General features: G+C 36.1%; 2 protein-coding genes across 2 annotated transcripts; one reads left to right on the top strand and one right to left on the bottom strand.

The window, feature by feature from the left end:
* Window positions 1-6358: 6358 nt before the first annotated feature.
* Window positions 6359-11414, bottom strand: LOC132545543 (WD repeat domain-containing protein 83-like). Its single transcript, XM_060209227.1, has 7 exons — window positions 11336-11414; window positions 10160-10384; window positions 9680-9792; window positions 9087-9219; window positions 8631-8739; window positions 7498-7612; window positions 6359-7057 (listed from the first exon to the last, which is right to left on the bottom strand). Exons 1-7 carry the CDS (start codon window positions 11412-11414, stop codon window positions 6914-6916), a joined length of 918 nt encoding a protein of 305 aa, XP_060065210.1. The 3' UTR covers window positions 6359-6913.
* Window positions 11415-11721: 307 nt separating this feature from the next.
* Window positions 11722-15410, top strand: LOC132545584 (protein mago nashi homolog 2-like). The gene is given in 5 exon segments (XM_060209274.1): window positions 11722-11832; window positions 12700-12758; window positions 13161-13271; window positions 14184-14276; window positions 14852-15410. Coding segments are annotated over 5 exon segments (447 nt in total). The 5' UTR covers window positions 11722-11738; the 3' UTR covers window positions 14942-15410.
* The last annotated feature ends 4083 nt before the right edge of the window (window positions 15411-19493 follow it).

Genomic DNA, 19493 nt, shown 5'->3' with positions numbered 1-19493 from the left:
AGATCTGTCTGGTTTATTTAGACCTTGAACCTTCACGGCAGTTCTGTCTGGTTTATTTAGCGAGACCTTGAACCTTCACGGCAGATCTGTCTGGTTTATGTAGCGAGACCTTGAACCTTCACGGCAGATCTGTCTGGTTTATGTAGCGAGACCTTGAACCTTCACGGCAGATCTGTCTGGTTTATGTAGCGAGACCTTGAACCTTCACGGCAGATCTGTCTGGTTTATTTAGCGAGACCTTGAACCTTCACGACAGATCTGTCTGGTGTATTTAGCGAGACCTTGAACCTTCACGGTAGATCTGTCTGGTTTATTTAGCGAGACCTTGAACCTTCACGGCAGATCTGTCTGGTTTATGTAGCGAGACCTTGAACCTTCACGGCAGATCTGTCTGGTTTATTTAGCGAGACCTTGAACCTTCACCGCAGATCTGTCTGGTTTATTTAGCGAGACCTTGAACCTTCACGGCAGATCTGTCTGGTTTATTTAGCGAGACCTTGAACCTTCACCGCAGATCTGTCTGGTTTATTTAGCGAGACCTTGAACCTTCACTGCAGATCTGTCTGGTTTATTTAGCGAGACCTTGAACCTTCACGGCAGGTCTGTCTGGTTTATTTAGCGAGACCTTGAACCTTCACGGCAGATCTGTCTGGTTTATATAGCGAGACCTTGAACCTTCACGGCAGATCTGTCTGGTTTATGTAGCGAGACCTTGAACCTTCACGGCAGATCTGTCTGGTTTATTTAGCGAGACCTTGAACCTTCGCGGTATATCTACTTTGCACTGGCGTACAGCAATATTTGCATCTGACAAAAACAATACTTGAATCTTTGTACATCCATGGATTGAGCGAGTCATATTGTGACATAAAGAAGTTGACCTTGAACTTTTGCGCTCACGGGACATATTGGATATAGCGAATTCTACTTTGACATACCGTGATGTACAGAGTTTGACCTTGAACATTTATAGAACTAATGCTGGAAAAAAGCGTGTATCACCGTCACATACAAAATTAGATCTTGAAATTTTACGGTTCATATATTTGGCTTTTGAGTACAAAACATGACTTTAAACATTTACAGTACATTCATATTAACTTCACATTATTATAACATGAACCGGATATGTAGGTTTATTTGATACGTTTTCAGTACTTTCCAAGAAATGATAAATCAGTTATAATCAGGTATTTTCGGATTTATCCGCACCAAAATTAACACAAGAAACCAAGCGAAGCCTTATGATAGATATGTATCATGTAATTTAATTGCAATGATGATATAATCTTAGCAAAACTGAAAGTGATTATATATAGTATACAGTTCTTACATTAGCTGTATATTGTCGAGGTATGTCAGCGTGTCAAGCTGGAGTAATGCAGGCACAAGCGTAGTCACAGGCTTTGTACACCAGATATGTTCATAGGAGAAGTCGGAACTAAACAGGAGAGGCTAGGCTCCCACACTATTTATCGTGTTCAAAATTTAATGTGTTTTTCAGTAACAATAGAACTCAGCGTCTCGTTTATTTTTTTTATAATGATGCTAAATAATTTTCTGTGAATCCTACTGCTTTTTATTCCAACACAGTGGTACTTGTACAAATTAAGTAAACAACAACGGATTGCATTGTTTCAAAGCAGCATGTCGACAAAGATTAAAAACCATCCAACACTCAATAATAATCTTTTGACCTGTAACAGGTATGACATATACAACAAATAAAGTCAGTTCTATAAATAGCATATCTGTTACACGTGGAAGACTCGAAAAAGACACTGTATATGTATTATATAACAGCACTTTTAACTGACATTGACCTTTCGTAAAACCTTGACTTAAGGAACATCATAAAAGTGCCACACAGAAAACAAACTAGTTTTATCAGTATATCTCAAACATTTAACAGATATATGGCCAGACATAACTTAATCTGTCTGTGACCTTGACATTGGCTACAGGTAACGTGTACCCGTAAAACATCATAAAATGTTTCCATCTTCAGTAGCATACGAAAAATTACTGTTTTAAAGAAATATTATCTGAAAAAAAAACGCTGGCAATCAATGTTACTGAAAAGTCTTATAAAATATTGGTTTTATCAAAAATTAATATGATATTTAATTGCCTATCGAGTGGAAGGCGCCATTTGAAAAAAAATGTCCAAGTTTTTAAATAGCTGTATGTCTTTGGTCTGGTGTGAGGGTCTGTGTAGTCATGTCTCTGGACTGGTGTGAGGGTCTGTGAAGTCATATCTTAGGTCTGGTGTGAGGGTCTGTGTAATCATGTTTCTGGTCTGGTGTGAACGTCTGTGTAGTCATGTTTCTGGTCTGGTGTGAGGATCTGTCTAGTCATGTCTCAGGTCTGGTGTGAGGGTCTGTGAAGTCATGTCTTAGGTCTGGTGCGAGGGTCTGTGAAGTCATGTCTTAGGTCTGGTGATAGGATCTGTATAGTCATGACTCAGGTCTGGTGTGAGGGTCTGTGAAGTCATGTCTTAGGTCTGGTGTGAGGATCTGTGTAGTCATGTCTCTAGTCTGGTGTGTGGGTCTGTGTGGTCATGTCTGAGGTCTGGTGAGAGGGTCTGTGAAGTCATGTCTTAGGTCTGGTGTGAGGGTCTGTGTAGTCATGTCTCAGGTCTGGTGTGAGGGTCTGTGTAGGAAGTCTCTGGTCTGGTGTGAGGGTCTGTGTAGGAAGTCTCTGGTCTGGTGTGAGGGTCTGTGTAGGAAGTCTCTGGTCTGGTGTGAGGGTCTGTGTAGGAAGTCTCTGGTATGGTGTAAGGGTCTGTGTAGGAAGTCTCTGGTCTGGTGTGAGGGTCTGTGTATGAAGTCTCTGGTCTGGTGTGAGGGTCTGTGTAGGAAGTCTCTGGTATGGTGTAAGGGTCTGTGTAGGAAGTCTCTGGTATGGTGTAAGGGTCTGTGTAGGAAGTCTCTGGTATGGTGTAAGGGTCTGTGTAGGAAGTCTCTGGTCTGGTGTGAGGGTCTGTGTAGGAAGTCTCTGTTCTGGTGTGAGGGTCTGTGTAGGAAGTCTCTGGTATGGTGTAAGGGTCTGTGTAGGAAGTCTCTGGTCTGGTGTGAGGGTCTGTGTAGGAAGTCTCTGTTCTGGTGTAAGGGTCTTTGTATGAAGTCTCTGGTCTGGTGTAAGGGTCTGTGTAGGAAGTCTCTGGTCTGGTGAGAGGGTCTGTGTAGGAAGTCTCTGGTCTGGTGTAAGGGTCTGTGTAGGAAGTCTCTGGTGTGGTGTAAGGGTCTGTGTAGGAAGTCTCTGTTCTGATGTAAGGGTCCGTGTAGGAAGTCTGTGGTATGGTGTGATGGTCTGTGTAGGAAGTCTCTGGTCTGGTGTAAGGGTCTGTGTAGGAAGTCTCTGGTCTGGTGTAAGGGTCTGTGTAGGAAGTCTCTGGTATGGTGTAAGGGTCTGTGTAGGAAGTCTCTATTCTGATGTAAGGGTCCGTGTAGGAAGTCTCTGGTATGGTGTGAGGGTCTGTGTAGGAAGTCTCTGGTCTGGTGTAAGGGTCTGTGTATGAAGTCTCTGTTCTGATGTAAGGGTCCGTGTAGGAAGTCTCTGGTTTGGTGTGAGGGTCTGTTTAGGAAGTCTCTGGTTTGGTGTGAGGGTCTGTGTAGGAAGTCTCTGGTTTGGTGTGAGGGTCTGTGTAGGAAGTCTCTGGTCTAGTGTGAGGGTCTGTGTAGTCAGTTCTAAGGTTTAAGGATCTACCAAAACTGGTATGTGCATCCGCGATTAAAACACAAACAATTTGTGTGTAACGGGAGGTAACTCTTATAAAAACCTACCCAGATTTTAAGTCAATTACTTTATTTCCTTAATCACACTGCTACATTACTAAGTTTATGATAACATATTACGCCATTATCGTCAATTTCTTATTCTTTTGTCATGTTACAAATTATAGTTCGCCTTAAAGTGGAAAAACATGTATATAATTATTTATCTGTAAGTACGAACAAAACCGTTATTTCATTTTTTACATTTATTTTTTGCTGATTTTTCCCAGTGAAAAATTTCCTAAAAATAAAACATTCAAAATTCCACAATTTCAAGAATTTCATCATAACACATATTTCTTATTTCTGAAACAAAAGCAAATATTGTAATTAATCAATACAATGTGGTTTCCCTAAAAAGCATCAAAAAGCAACAAGCGACAATAAGCATTGTAAAGCAACTTCAGAAAATAGTTTTTAAAATGTGTAATGAAGTTAGTGACATCAAATAATATGTTGTAAATATGATCCTAATACACTTTTGTGTCAAGTTTCATGTTGATACTTGTGAAACTGATAAAATTAGGGAGTGTCAGATTTTCCTTGATCATCTATAGTACATGTGTATTGTGTATCACACTTGCAAACAGCATCCTCAATCTATATTAATCTGAAAATATTTACCATAAAATTAGTGACATCAAAATATATGCAAATATGATAATAATACATTAGTGTACTAAGTTTCATATATGCAAAAATGACATCATGACAACTTTACTGTAGGCAGGCTAGTGAAATTGACAGCTTGGCAAACGTGTATGTTTTATACAAATAGCACGTGTTATAGTAAAGTGTCTTCCGGATATTTCTTTATTCAATGAAGTAATCAGAAAATTTATAAAGATGACCATAATTCTCTTGTGAACAAAGATATAGGTTGATTAAGTTAAGGCAACTTGGGTTATCCAATTATCTCAGCCATAACAAGTTTAACACCAATTATAATATGTACTTTCGTTTGAAACTTCCAGTAATTAGTCTAACAAAGTCATGATCGGGTGCGCTCAACTGTGACAGCACTGCCTCTGCCGCAGGCCCCCCCCCCCAGATTATCTAAGCGTGTCAGCCAGTAGGCCTACAATACACACGTGGACATGGAAGTACACCGACTTCACAGAGCACTTTTGTGGGCTTTATTAAAGAAAAAAAAAAACAAAAAACACAGTAGCCAAAAAGTAGCCACTTTGTATTTTGAGTAGCCAATTGAAAATAAAAGTAGTCAATGGCTACTTTGGCTACTGACAGCGTGAGCCCTGACAAGTTGAATTGAGTATTTTAAAAAGATATTTTCTGATGACACTATGATGCTTGTTGTCACTTGTTGACACTTTTTATATTGACAGATACAATGTATAACAATGTAACAAACAACAAGTGTAAAGGTCATGCCATTAGTTATCAACTAACTTTTTTACTTTGATGTTACCCCGGATTCACAAAAAACTGTATGTGTAAAAACATATTTAAAACATTTTCTATATATTGGCTTAACAAAGATTCGAAATCAATACAACCAGCATGAACAATTCTATACTTTTTTCCTTTATTGACAATTTTTTTTTAACTTTGAAGAAAATCCAAAGATGAAAAGAAACAACATGTAATTTTTCAGTAAAACTAATCAATGTTCCCTGATTTTGAGTTAGTTGTAAAAAGTATCACTTCAGTTAATGGTAGACAGTATCACTTCAGTTAGTGGTAGCAAGTATCACTTCAGTTAGTGGAGGACTGTGTGACATCAGTTAGTTGTAGACAGTACCACTTCCTAGTCAAGTGTCTCCTATACCTTGATTTTTTATTAATGGTGGACAGTATCATTTCATTTCGTTGCAGAGAGTATCACTTCCCAGTCAAGTGTCTAACCTACCTTGACTTTCAGTTAGCGGTAGACAGTATAACTGCACTTAGTGGTGGAGAGTATCACTGTAATTACTGGTGGACAGTACTACTTCCTAGTCAAGTGTCTTGCATTACTTGACTTCCAGTTAGTGGTGGACAGTACCACTATGCAGTCTAGTGTCTCGCGTACCTTGACTTTCAGTTTGTGGTAGACAGTACCACTTCCCTGCCAAGTGTCTTGCGTACCTTGACTTTCAGTTCGTGGTAGACAGTACCACTTCCCTGCCAAGTGTCTCATGTACCTTGACTTTCAGTTTGTGGTAGACTGTGTGACTTCCCTGCCAAGTGTCTCGCGTACCTTGACTTTCAGTTTGTGGTAGACAGTACCACTTCCCTGCCAAGTGTCTTGCGTACCTTGACTTTCAGTTCGTGGTAGACAGTACCACTTCCCTGCCAAGTGTCTCGTGTACCTTGACTTTCAGTTTGTGGTAGACAGTACCACTTCCCTGCCAAGTGTCTCGTGTACCTTGACTTTCAGTTTGTGGTAGACTGTGTGACTTCCCTGCCAAGTGTCTCGCGTACCTTGACTTTCAGTTTGTGGTAGACAGTACCACTTCCCTGCCAAGTGTCTCGCGTACCTTGACTTTCAGTTTGTGGTAGACTGTGTGACTTCCCTGCCAAGTGTCTTGCGTACCTTGACTTTCAGTTTGTGGTACTTTCCCTGCCAAGTGTCTCTTGACTTTCAGTTTGTGGTAGACTGTGTGACTTCCCTGCCAAGTGTCTCGTGAACCTTGACTTTCAGTTTGTGGTAGACTGTGTGACTTCCCTGCCAAGTGTCTCGCGTACCTTGACTTTCAGTTTGTGGTAGACTGTGTGACTTCCCTGCCAAGTGTCTCGCGTACCTTGACTTTCAGTTTGTGGTAGACAGTACCACTTCCCTGCCAAGTGTCTCGTGAACCTTGACTTTCAGTTTGTGGTAGACAGTACCACTTCCCTGCCAAGTGTCTCGCGTACCTTGACTTTCAGTTTGTGGTAGACAGTCACCACTTCCCTGCCAAGTGTCTCGTTTACCTTGACTTTCAGTTTGTGGTAGACAGTACCACTTCCCTTCCAAGTGTCTCGCGTACCTTGACTTTCATTAAGTGGTGGATTGTGTCACTTCTCAGTCAAGTATCCCGAGCACCTTGACTTTCAGTTAGTGGTAGACAGTATCACTTTCATTAGTGGTGTACAGTACCACTTTCGAGTCAAGCTTTTCGAATACTTTGATTTCTATTCTTCGTGAACATACTCTCTCAGTCTCTGCTTGGGGCATATTTTGACTTCCACACATACATCTTGTCCATGCTGGCAGTCAAAAGACATGTTTCCTCAGGATGGAAAGCAATGGAGTGTACAGCCTTGTCTGGTTCATGAGTCAACTTCTTCAAAACTTTAGCCTGACACAGAAATAGACAGTTATAGTGAATCTCTTATTTGTATCACAATACATTAAATGAGTCATTTTAAATATGTTATTTATTCCGCAATAACCTAAGAGACCAATACATTGAATCTGACTCAAAGTTAGAAAGTAGATTTATTGCAAGGTGTGAGGACTCCAACACAAGGGTAGTCTGAAGGTTTCTGACTGTATGTCCATGATTTTATTTTGGGTAATAGGCAAAAGTTATTTTCACTCACATCAGTTTCTAATTGTTTACATATGTAAGATGATGTGCTAGAACTTCTCAATTACTTAACAATAAAAATTTCAGTAATAAAAGAAACAATTTGAAATTGTAAAATTTTCAGGTTTGTTTGAAATAGATGACTTACTATCTTGTTTGCCAAACACACATGCTAAAAATGATGGTGAGCCATGAAACAGTATAGTTACCTCCACTAGGCCCCAGATATAAACATTGCCATCCTCTGATCCACTGAGAACATGGGTGTCCTGGACATTTAGACAGCTTTCCAGTCTATAGCTCTTATTCTTATGACCTTTGTACCTGGATAGAAATTGCTTAATGTAATTTTCATTTGATTTTTCTCTCCTTCTTTTTTTTTTTTTTTTGTAAATTTGAACATTAACTGAAAGGATAAACTTACATCAAATGCATGCCTATGATATATTTCTATTCTTGATACTGCCTAAGTAGATAACAACAATTTCTTACTGAGCATCTCACCTTTGTCTAAACATTAGCATCCTCCTTGTGTCTTAATAATAGCATCTCACCTGTGCCTTAACAATAGCATCTCACCTTTGTCTTAACACTAGCATCCCTCTTGTGTGTCCTATTAATAGCATATCACCTTTGTCTTAACACTAACACCTCCTTGTGTCTTAACACTACCACCTCACCTGTGTCTTAACAATAGCATCTCACCTTTGTCTTAACTCTAACACCTCCTTGTGTCTTAACACTAGCAGTTCACCTTTGTCTAAACACTAGCATCTCACCTTTGTCTTAACACTAGCATCTCACCTTTGTCTTAACGCTAGCACCCTCCTTGTGTCTTAACACTAGCATTTCACCTTTGTCTAAACACTAGCATCTCACCTTTGTCTTAACACTAGCATCTCACCTTTGTCTTAACACTAGCACCGCCTTGTGTCTTATTAATAGCATTTCACCTTTGTCTTAACGCCAGCATCCTTCTTGTTTCTTAACACAAGGATCTCCCCCTGCATCCTTACACTATAATCTCACCTGTATCCTTATATTTTCAAAATCAGGATCTCTCCTGTGTCCGAACACCAGCATCTCAGCTGTTTCCTGCCACTTACATATTTAACATCTTACCCCTGCCTAACACTTACGCAATCAGCATATTACCCGTGTCCAAACATTTACACATTCTGCATCTTACCTGTGTACTAACACTTATATATTTAGCATCTTACCTGTGTCCTTACACTATACATTGAACATATCCCCTGTGTCCTAACACCTACTTATTGAACATCTGCCCTATGTCCTAACACTTATCAATTCAGCATCTCCCCAGTGCCCTAACACTTACTCGTTCAGCATCTCCCCTGTGTCTTTGTCCATGAGCTTTAGACTGCTGTCTAGAGTACTGGTCAGGATACACTGACCATCCCGTGTGAAATTCACACATGTCACAGAGGCTGAAATCACAAAACAAATTTTAGAGATCAAGGGGACAAATATGAAGCAAACTGAGAGTTTCAAAACAATTCAATTTAAACCCTTTAGATGATTTCCTTCTTTTGCTGTCAGAGTATCTATCTTATTGTAGGGTAAAAAAAGTGAAAAATATCTGACTGTAACAATGGTATAGTGATCTTTTCCTTCAACACCTAGACCTGGACAAGATGACACAAGTGTGTTAACTGACTAATAGAGTTAAAATTTCTATTCCAATCTGGTGATATTAGTGGCAGACTTATGTTTAATGGGTAAATTAAATCAAATATACACATATCTCACCATGATTCTATCATACATTACTTACTTCCTATTAAATCCACAGACATTTTCCCCACACGCAGGTCATATCTCCTGATCCGACCATCTGTCGATCCAGTCAGGATCTCTTTATCTGATACTTGAAGGGAGGTAACTCCATCTTTAGCTTCATCTAAAATCTTTTAGAAATTACTTTTTCCAATTAAACATGAATATCTTTTTATAACAATTGCAAAAAAAAAAGTTATTCCAACATATATCAATTACTCTTATTGATCTGGAAGGAATTGTGCAAAGGGTATTACTGTGGGGGAAACCAGATTACCCGGGAAAATCTCACAGGTTTGAGTTAGTGACCCCATACATTTTCATATTCGTGAAGTGAATAGAACCCTGCATGCCTCGGTGAAGGTAAGTGTGTTATGACACTGTATTACCTAATCACTCATTAAAAGAATTACGTAAAAATTTTATGTAACAAATTACATAATTCTTTAACAGAGGTGTACACAGAGTAACTCTCCTTGTAATTGATAAGTTATAAAGTACTTGATTTACTGTTGACTTAATTTATTTGAAGCTACAATTATTTTTATCTATACCTGTGTTATCTCTAAACACAGGTTATACTACTCCTACCTGGATAGGCTCCATCTTCTTTGTACGGCAGTCCCAGATGCGAACTGTGCTATCGATGGACCCAGACAAGATCAATGTAGACTCCTCATTGAATTTTACACAGTTCACAGTACCTGATTAACAAACACATGTACAATTAAAACTAAAATTACTTGTGACTCAAAAGTCATAGGGTGGGCTTATTACAGGGAAACTGAAATATCAGGGGGCCTAAACATTACCTGTGATTCAAAATCAGGGGATGGGCTTATTACAGAAAACAGACACAGTATTTGTTGGTATTTCTAAAATTAAATTCCATTAGATTGGGGTGGGATTACTACTAGGCCTGAACTTGATACCAGATAAATATGGATGTTTCATGCACTCATTAATGTAGAATTCAATCTTTAGTTCTTCATTAAAATCAGAATTTGTCAAAATGCAGAACCCTTAATTTCAATTTATAAAACAGGCCAACTAAACCTCTGCTTATATTACCTGCATGACCTCTGTATTTGCGAACAGCTTTGCCAGTAGCCACATCAAACAACATGACAGTTTTGTCCATCCCTCCAGAGCAGATCTGACTGTTGTCACTAGAAGACTGTGCATCTAGTACTTCATAGCCATGGCCAGTGTATGTCTTCAGGGCAATTCCTCTATGAGGATTCCACAGCCTCACAGATTTATCGCTTCCACATGTCAAACAGTAATCCCCTCCGACTAAATAGGAAAAAAATATAATCATTCATGTTATAATCAAAACAAATTTTACCCATATCTTTTACAATTTTGCAATGAAACATTATTTATGAGGTTAACATATAAATGTTGATGGACATATCTGACTTTTTCCGCGTACCGTTTCGTCACCCCACTGACTCACAGTAGATTTATTTAGATTAAGTTTTCATGCTGTCATAATATATACATGTATTGATATCCATTATGTACCCTGGTGATTGTCTTCATTTTCCAATCACAGTGCCCATGTCTAAATTACTATATTAAAATTCATTAATATTACTGTATTTCTTTCAGAGTATAAGAACTTATATCCACTTTTCTAGTTTTGTTAATTTGAATATATATACAATGTATTCAATACTGAACACCTGTAATGTGACCTGAGTTAGAAGATATTGATACATTAACTGTTAGCTTTAAAAACATGTTTTACATATGTTATGTAGGGTGGGGTGATTTCATGTTTTCACGGCTCCATACATCTACTTACACACATAACACATGGACCTTACAGTAATCAGATTGAATATACGTAATAAACAGATTATTTCTGTTAAGAAATTATCAAACAGTAGCACTACTAACGAGCCAATCCAGCGAGTCACCATTTTTATGTGCGATACCCATACTGATGGCATGATTTGTATGGGATGTATAATACAGACATTAATATAATATGTTTGATCATTCATTTTTTAAGCAATATTATAAAGTAAATCTTTAAAAACTGCATGGATTTACAGTCTGTTGTATGTTGAACGATTTCTTGTTTGCGAGGATAAAACTCTTATAATTTATAAGTGTGTATAAAATCCACTCGGATAGTAAGAAAATGGAAGTTATGTAGTTAGATCCAACGGTTGAGTTTCTAGGCCATGAACGGCACGTTCGACCTATAACGTGATTCGTGTAAATTATAAAACACACCGTTAAACCTAACAGCTCTAACGGCTCCTTGTTTACAATTAACAGCAGAAATCAGCTTCTCCGGTAATTCTTCGCCCATTTTCCACCTATACAGTAACGTCCTGCTAGCGTTTGCATGCCCACTTATGATAGATTCTGTGTAAAATGCAAGCGTTTGGAAGACTTTTGATTGTAAAGTACTAACTCCGGTTAAAATTTTAGCTTGTGATAATTTGACGTTTTATACATATAAATAGATTTCTTTTTTGCATGATGTAATATTTAATTTTCATTTTTATTTTAATGGTAATTGAGCACTATAACAAAATCATCATTTTGCTTGTTACATATTCTCATTGTAGCACTTGTTCCGGAATTCAATACCCGTCAAGATATAATTAGAAAACGCGTACCATTAATAAAAATGGCGGCGTCCTCTGATTTTTACCTGCGATATTATGTTGGACATAGAGGGAAATTTGGCCATGAATTTCTTGAATTTGAGTTTAGACCTGATGGTAAGCATTAGATTAAAGATGGACAAATACATACGTTTCTTTAAGAAGCCGTGTGACTTCACTTTGCAGAGTAAATTGCCTTCGATTTCCGCACCCGGTGACTGTGTGGACGCAACGTGTTTCATTCGAATCTTTGCAAATCAGTTATGCTTGAAAAGAAATCGTGACATGCCGAAGATCATGCTATGTGTGTTGATCATTTAGGTTGTGATATTGTTGAAGGCGAACTATTGACGAAATAATTAGAAAACTTTATTCCCCAGAAACAGTTAATATAAATTGCATGAAACTTTGAAAGGCCAAAAACAAAGAGAAGGAACGAATTGCGAGATGTAGCTTGGAGTTGATTCTAGAGATATTATGTTAATCATATACTACCATTGGTATCACATATGGAGTAATATTCCATTGTTAGACAGCAACTTTTATAATATAAAAGTGGCAATAAGATAAGTCTTTAATGTAAACATAATGTTATGTTTATAGTCACTACTTATTCTGTTGAATTGGTGTACGGTTTGCTATGTCCAAATTTTAATGAAATCATATAAATACACATTACCTTTTGAAAAATAAATATATATCTCAATTGCAAGAGGCCAATGATCACAAGGGTAAGTTAACTTTTGGAAACAAAATTTACTGTTTTTTCCAACTTAGAGGCATTTTGGTTTTGTTAACAAAAAACACTTATATATTGTTACTTGGTACTTACCTTGGTTGAATTTGTTCTTGGTGAATAAAGCAGGCACTTTATCACCTACCATCTCTTAGTAATGAGACTCTTAATTTTGGAAAAGATGTTCAGGACTTGCCTAAAACAATCCTACAAAAATACTAACTTGCCACATAATATTTTGTTTGCAGGCAAACTGAGGTATGCTAACAATTCAAACTACAAGAATGACACAATGATCAGGAAAGAGGTAATGTTGAATATTATTTTGAAATGTCCAAAATATTGTATTATTAGCCTTTAGTATTTGCAGTGAAATACAGACATTTTTTAGTATATTTATACTGTATTTTACAACTTTGCTCCATGTTTATTCCTTGGTATTTATTATCCATTGGTATACAAATGCACCACCGAGTTACATTTACATTATTTATTTATAAAAATAGATGGTTATGAAGTTATGAGTTGCCTTGACATGAGAATTGGATACTAAGAATCAGATGATTGTCTTGTATCTCACAATAGTGTTATTTTGTATTGCACATAATAGGTGTGTCTAATATTGCATTTATTGAAAGGCAGCACAGCATAACAGTTACAAGCTTGCAGAGAGCCTTTGCTTTATATTTCTTTTTTCTGTTTTACAAAGGCATTTGTACACAAGTCAGTGATGGAGGAACTGAAACGTATCATTGAGGACTCAGAGGTGATCCAGGAAGACGATGCAGTGTGGCCGTCACCTGACAGAGTTGGCAGACAGGTATATGTCTCTCTCATTGGGCCATAATTTCTACATATTTTTCTTTCAGAAACTTGTACAAAATATCAGTATGCATATACTATGCCAATATGATTTTTTGTATGTCTTGATCATAATACTGTCAGTGTAGAGGCTGTTGAGTTTTGAATTTCCTTTTTTCAGTAATGTATTTTAAATCCTATTCATCTCTGGGGACATATCTGTTTCTTCCCTTTAATATACTTCACAGTTTTCTGAAGTTTTTCATTACTCTTGAAGTCTGCAGGAGTCAGGTTCCATTCTGTCACATTGGTTGGTTTACATAAGATTTTTGTGTTTTCCACATTCCTGCTTTTAGTGGAATTCTCTTTATGTAAATGTGTGGGATCATACACAAGCTCCAACTCTACGACTGTGATTTCTTTGAAACAATATTGAGTGAGATAAATAAGTCAAAATTGTGTTCTGTTTTCATTTTTCATGCCCCTGCCATAAAATGGGGAGGGGAGCTTATTGCCCATGTCAAAGGTCAATTATGAATACTGATACACTTTATTGTCATTGTGTTTCAACAGCCCCAGTTCAAGGCCAAGGTCACGCTTGCCATATATAGAAAATTGTCAACCAATTCAATATTAACACTTCATTCTTTCTTTCATAGTAACAAATTTCACTCAGCAATAGAGGCAAATATGTCTTACAGTCATTTTCTAGTGTTATGATTGAAACTCTTGTGGCTATAGCTGCCTTTGTATGAAAAGTAGTCTACATCATGATTCCAGAAGAACTGAAATACATTTTGTACCTCCAGATGTTTTAGAAATGAATTCAAATGTATATAGCATTTTTTCATGGCTCAGAAAGGCAAGTGTAATACTATAATATTATACTGTTATAAATGTTTGAATAACTGGCAATTTCTTGTTTTTTCAGGAACTCGAAATTGTCATTGGAGATGAACATATTTCATTCACAACATCAAAAATTGGATCACTTGTTGATGTCAACCAGAGCAAGTATGTATAAGTATGACTTTTCACTCACAATGCTTAGATTTTATTATATAAGCTATATTCAAAAGGAGTTAATCCACAGACAGAAGCTTATACAAGACCATAGAGTTGGTCTGATTAATAATGTACAATAGATCATATAACCTTATCGTTGATGTTGAAAGCTTCACTCATACTGTACAGACAAATAATATGTTTTATGTAAGTATGTAATGATGTAATCAATTGGATAAGAGTATCGGCAGGAACTATCCTATTGGTAAATTATTACTGGTTCTATTCCACTTACCTCTTCCTCTGCAGCAATATGTTTGGTTGAGTGTGTATGTTTCACTTTGTGTACAATTTATGTGTGTATGTTTCACTTTTTTTGTACTTTTTAATATTTAAAGAAAAGTGTGTGTTTACTATAGCAGCTTAATTCATTTTATTTTGAACAAATATTTAAAAAGGTACTCCCTATTGATTCCAAGATAAGATTTTAGATTTGTGTTTTTAACAGTCTTATTTCTAAATTACCTTTCACAATACCAAAAACTCTTTTAAAATGGTCAATTTTTAGAATGTATCAAATGAGTTTGGACTAAGGATTTTTTAGCATTCTACTACCTTGTGCAAGATCTCAAATGTTTAGTCTTCTCTCTCATTGGACTACACTTTAAAATCAAACCTATCTAAGGAGTCTGTTGGAAGGAGGCTGTTGGCAGGCGTAGGGATCAGAAATAGAACCTCCATCTGTAATCCTCAGATAGAATGACATAAGGCTGTTAATGAGAGATGTTGATCAAGTTGTGATCAAGAGACATGTACCAGAAAACATTTACAAAATGTGGAGAGTGTGTTTTATTTCTGGTAGTCATTCTTGACTAACTGTATGGCAGTGGGACACTTCTAAAGACTGTTTTTTTTTTTATAGTTTTATCTGATTATTCTTTAAAGAAATGATGACTGAGGATGCTGGTGACAAGGAACTTAAGGAGTTAATATTTCTGTAATGTAATTTCAACAAATGTTATTTCACCTTTGAGGGGCTAAATATCCATCTTTCATTTTGTTTTCATTCTTTGTAAAATCCCCAATACCCAAGTACTCATTTATTATGTTTGTCATTTCATATGTCTTTTAGATAAAGAATATAGTACATTAATCTCAGTATTTCTTTTCATTTTACATAAACATGTCATTGATGTAACATAACAAATCACTCATTGTTGTCAAAACCTTAAAATTTTTCACAAAATTTTAGTAATGAAAGGAACTTGTATAATATGAATATGAATTAATTTATCACCAAACATTGTTTTCATGACCTAATACAATAAACAGATGTATCTTATTTAAGTGGTTTTCATTCTGAAATTGGATTTTATATATCATAATTACTGTGTCACATTTTAAATTCATCTTTGTTGTAATTTTTCAAAATGTGATAATGCACTAAAATTCCTACATTCCCATGGTTGTCGGATAAATATATATCTATATATATTTGCTTGGCACAGAGAATTCACCACAATTTTACTATGTATTGAAACAGATATGAAAATCTTGGTTATAATTACAACCAGGATGATATAGCTAAACACTGAACAAACTACGTAATAAGGCAGCAATAAAGATATTGTGTGACATTTGAATAGAACATCAGTGTGTACTCTGTAACATGAAGCAACAGAGATATATGTACTATGTGATATTGCAACAACAAATACTAAGAAACAGCAGAGACACTGTATGATATGGGAACAACCGAGACACTGTGTTACATGAGAACAAACAAGACACTTTGTGACAAAGAAAAAACAGTGACACTCTGTGATGTGGAACAGAGATAGCGACTATGTGACACAGACACAACAGAGACTTTCGTATGGAAAAACCTGAGACAGTGTGAAGTGGAAACACATAAACGACACAGACAGTTTAACGGAAACAACAGACACTGTGTAAATAACATTCAACATTGAAACAAAAGAAACACTGTGACATACAAAAAAAACCAGACACTGACGTGTAAATCAAATTCACATTGTGACATGGAAACAAAAGAAATACTTTAACAGTTAATGCAAATACTGTTATAAGAACAAAATATAAATATATCAAAAACTTAAAAATTTCAAAATTTTGCATAATCTAACACCAATATCTTGATATTCTGATGAAAAGCAAATGTTATGTTGTAGACCTACTATTCCTATAGTGAGTACTTCATAATATTATGTGGGAATTCAAGCTGTTTACAAAAAAAACCCAATAAAACCAACAAACTGCATGTGTGGTCCCTTTGAAAAAGTAGTTTTTTGGAACTTTCCTCCTATTGAGAACTTTGGATCTGTTGATTGGTTTTAAAGATATTTTGATGTATATATTATCCTTTCAAGCTTTCATGTTGAAATAAAAACCTTACATAATTATAAAAGAAGAAAAAAAAACATAAATGGTATGAAAAGGATATTGTCAAGAAAAAAAAAAAAAGATGGGATCACACGTGATTTTCTGTTCACCTAATTTCTGGTTAAGGCTTGGGAAACTTCACCATTTTCTGAAAATGATGGCTATGAGGAAGTCATAGCTGTTTGGTACACTGCATGCATTAAATAAAATATTATCATTTGAATTTTAATTAAATTTAGTATCAACATTTATTCCTCAATAATGAGAATATGTAATATTTACATGAATTACAACATGGAGTTACTTAGAACATTACAAATGTCTTGCAGCAAAAACGTTTATAAAATTTCCTTTGAAATGGAAAGGTGTAATGAGAAGGAATGGAAAACATCCTGCCCTTGCAAGGGTTTGAACTAGGAACCCTTTGGTCTCAAGCATGACACTCTACGTCTCAACTAAAGGAAAATTCCCATTAGCTGATGCTAGTATGGCAATCTCTATACACACCTTCTAAACTACTCCCTCCTTCACAAAGTCTTTTACCCCAAAGACAACAACCCAGGTTTGATATCTCCAAAGAAGCATCTTGATGTCCTATAGTTTCTATCCTTGGATTGACCAACAGAACCAAATATGTAAAAGGAAGGAGAAATGATAGACACCTTGCCACTGATGAGGTTAGAATTAGAAAAACTTTTGGTCTCTTAACAGACATTACACTACTTGACTAAAGGGAAATTCCCAATATCTGAAGTTAAGGTGATCTGTGCTCTCAACTTCTACTCTACAACAGTTAAAGATGATATATATAATATGTATGTTTTTGATCATATTGGACTCAATTTAATTTATGCAGTCTATTTCATTTAGTGTAAACAAACAACCATCTTCGTTTAGACTTTATTGAGATTGAAAACATCAATGACAATGGTAGTGGAATAGTGACATGGAATATATAACCAGTAACAGCAGACAATAAGAACACTTCTTTGTAAGAGCCACAATGATGAGCAGTGGGACACCAACCTTAATAATTCATCATACAGGATAGGCTATTTTTACGAAGAGTTATTTCCCTTCATACATCTTCCACACTCCCCCACCCCGCATTAAACCAATCCGTAGAAATACATTTAGTTTGCAAGTCAAGCATATCTATATAAAAAATTAAAACTAATTGGTAGAAACTGTAAGGTAACAGGAAATAATGCATTACCCTAGCTAGTGGTGTTGTTGTCACATGCTATCTGAACTTGAGCTTTCGTTTTTAAAAAAATATTCAAAGGAACATTTTCAGTTTAAATCTACTGTGATTTTTTTTAAAGAGTAAAAGGCAATACCATTTGATGTAATTAAAATTTAACATCACTTTGTAAATATTTGAGTATCATTTTATCTTGGGAAATGTTATTAGTTTAGGCAGGGACGTATAATATTATCATACGTCCCTGGTTTAGGTCTATGATCTTCAGGTGGAAAGTTTCATAGCGATGCTTTCTTTCTCAATATGAGTCCGATGAAGATTGGGCTATTTCAGGAACATCATAAAACACGTGGTCGGTCATTGTGAAAGTAGTGTGTGCATGTAAACATCACCCAGGCAACGATAATAAAAGTAGCGATTTCGTCTGCGCGCGCAACAGGTGTCATGATGGCGTCTGACTAATACGATAGCTTCTGTAACGACCGATAGGAAAGTGGAAAAGGGATATAAACAATCCGTGAATCCGCTAATTAAACAGAATCTGACACGATGGTAAGTTTGATATTGCTTTTGTGCTAGTTAAAATATTTTTCTGTGAACAGAGGTCATGAACTGGGTTGTCACTACATGTCTTGCAGGGCGGTACTTACCGTTCTGAACAGATGCACACTTGTGCCATTACTGTTCCAGTTTTAAAGTTGGCCGTTAATAGCATGTAGTGTTTTTCGTTAAAATCATAGTTACCGGTGTTCACATTAAAGCAATATATTACGTAATAATGTAACGAGAGGGAACTTTGAATAATGATGATAAACATTTGTAGCAGTGAAACTTTATTTAAAGTTATTTGTTATATGTCGGTCTGCAATTCGCTAGTTAACTAAAATCAGAATTCAGCCATCAATACTAGACAATAGTGTTAATTTTGAAATCATCATTTTTTCAATGTAAGACGTCCATGTTTGGACATCCGAGGTAAAATAATTGCAAGAATGTATGGCCTATTGATTATTAATGGTCGATTTTTTATTCACATGACAGACGACAACAAAATACTGACATCCGATCAGAATGGATTAATTGGTTATTTTATCATAACTGGGAGGATGTTTGACATGTAAAAATGCATATATTAAGAAAAATACACAAAATTGCCAATATAAACTCGTAATATTTTTGGTGCATGAATTTACTCAAAAGTGAGTTTTTTTGTTTGTTTCTGGATGTTTGACACATGTTAATTACAGCAACCAAAATAATCTGGATGTGAGGTCACGCAGGTCAATATATATATAGATTTTAGTTCACCACATGTTACAGCTCAACAAAATGGCTGGTCTGAAATACATAACATTACAGAACCAACGTCAAGAAGATATGTAACATTATGGTTAATTGATATATAACATTTAATTATGTTGTTCTCAGCGCTTTAGTGGATTGAAAAAAAAAAAAGATGAACAAATCTGACATTTCTTACATACAGCCAGTACTAGGGTTTGAGTGTCAACATTTACTTCATCTTATCAGCTCACACTTCACAATATATTATTGTCAGAAACTTTGGATAAGGTCTGTAATGCAGCAAGTGATCCCAACTTTAACAGAAAATAGGGAAAGCTATGACCA

This window comes from Ylistrum balloti, unplaced genomic scaffold (assembly GCF_031769215.1).
Source record: "Ylistrum balloti isolate Yb309-2 unplaced genomic scaffold, AGI_CSIRO_Ybal_v1 Utg369850, whole genome shotgun sequence".
Classification (NCBI taxonomy): Eukaryota; Metazoa; Mollusca; class Bivalvia; order Pectinida; family Pectinidae; genus Ylistrum; species Ylistrum balloti.
The sequence above is the reverse complement of the archived record's forward strand: the minus strand, read 5'-3'. Positions and strand labels throughout refer to the sequence as shown.

Coding starts and splice junctions, on each gene's coding strand:
- LOC132545543 (XM_060209227.1), bottom strand. CDS start 11,414: ATGGGCGAAGAATTACCGGAGAAGCTGATTTCTGCTGTTAATTGTAAA. Junction 10,385..11,335: donor TAGAGCTGTTAGGTTTAACG/GTGTGTTTTATA, acceptor TTTCCTATTTAG/TCGGAGGGGATTACTGTTTG. Junction 9,220..9,679: donor AGAAGATGGAGCCTATCCAG/GTAGGAGTAGTA, acceptor AATTTCTAAAAG/ATTTTAGATGAAGCTAAAGA.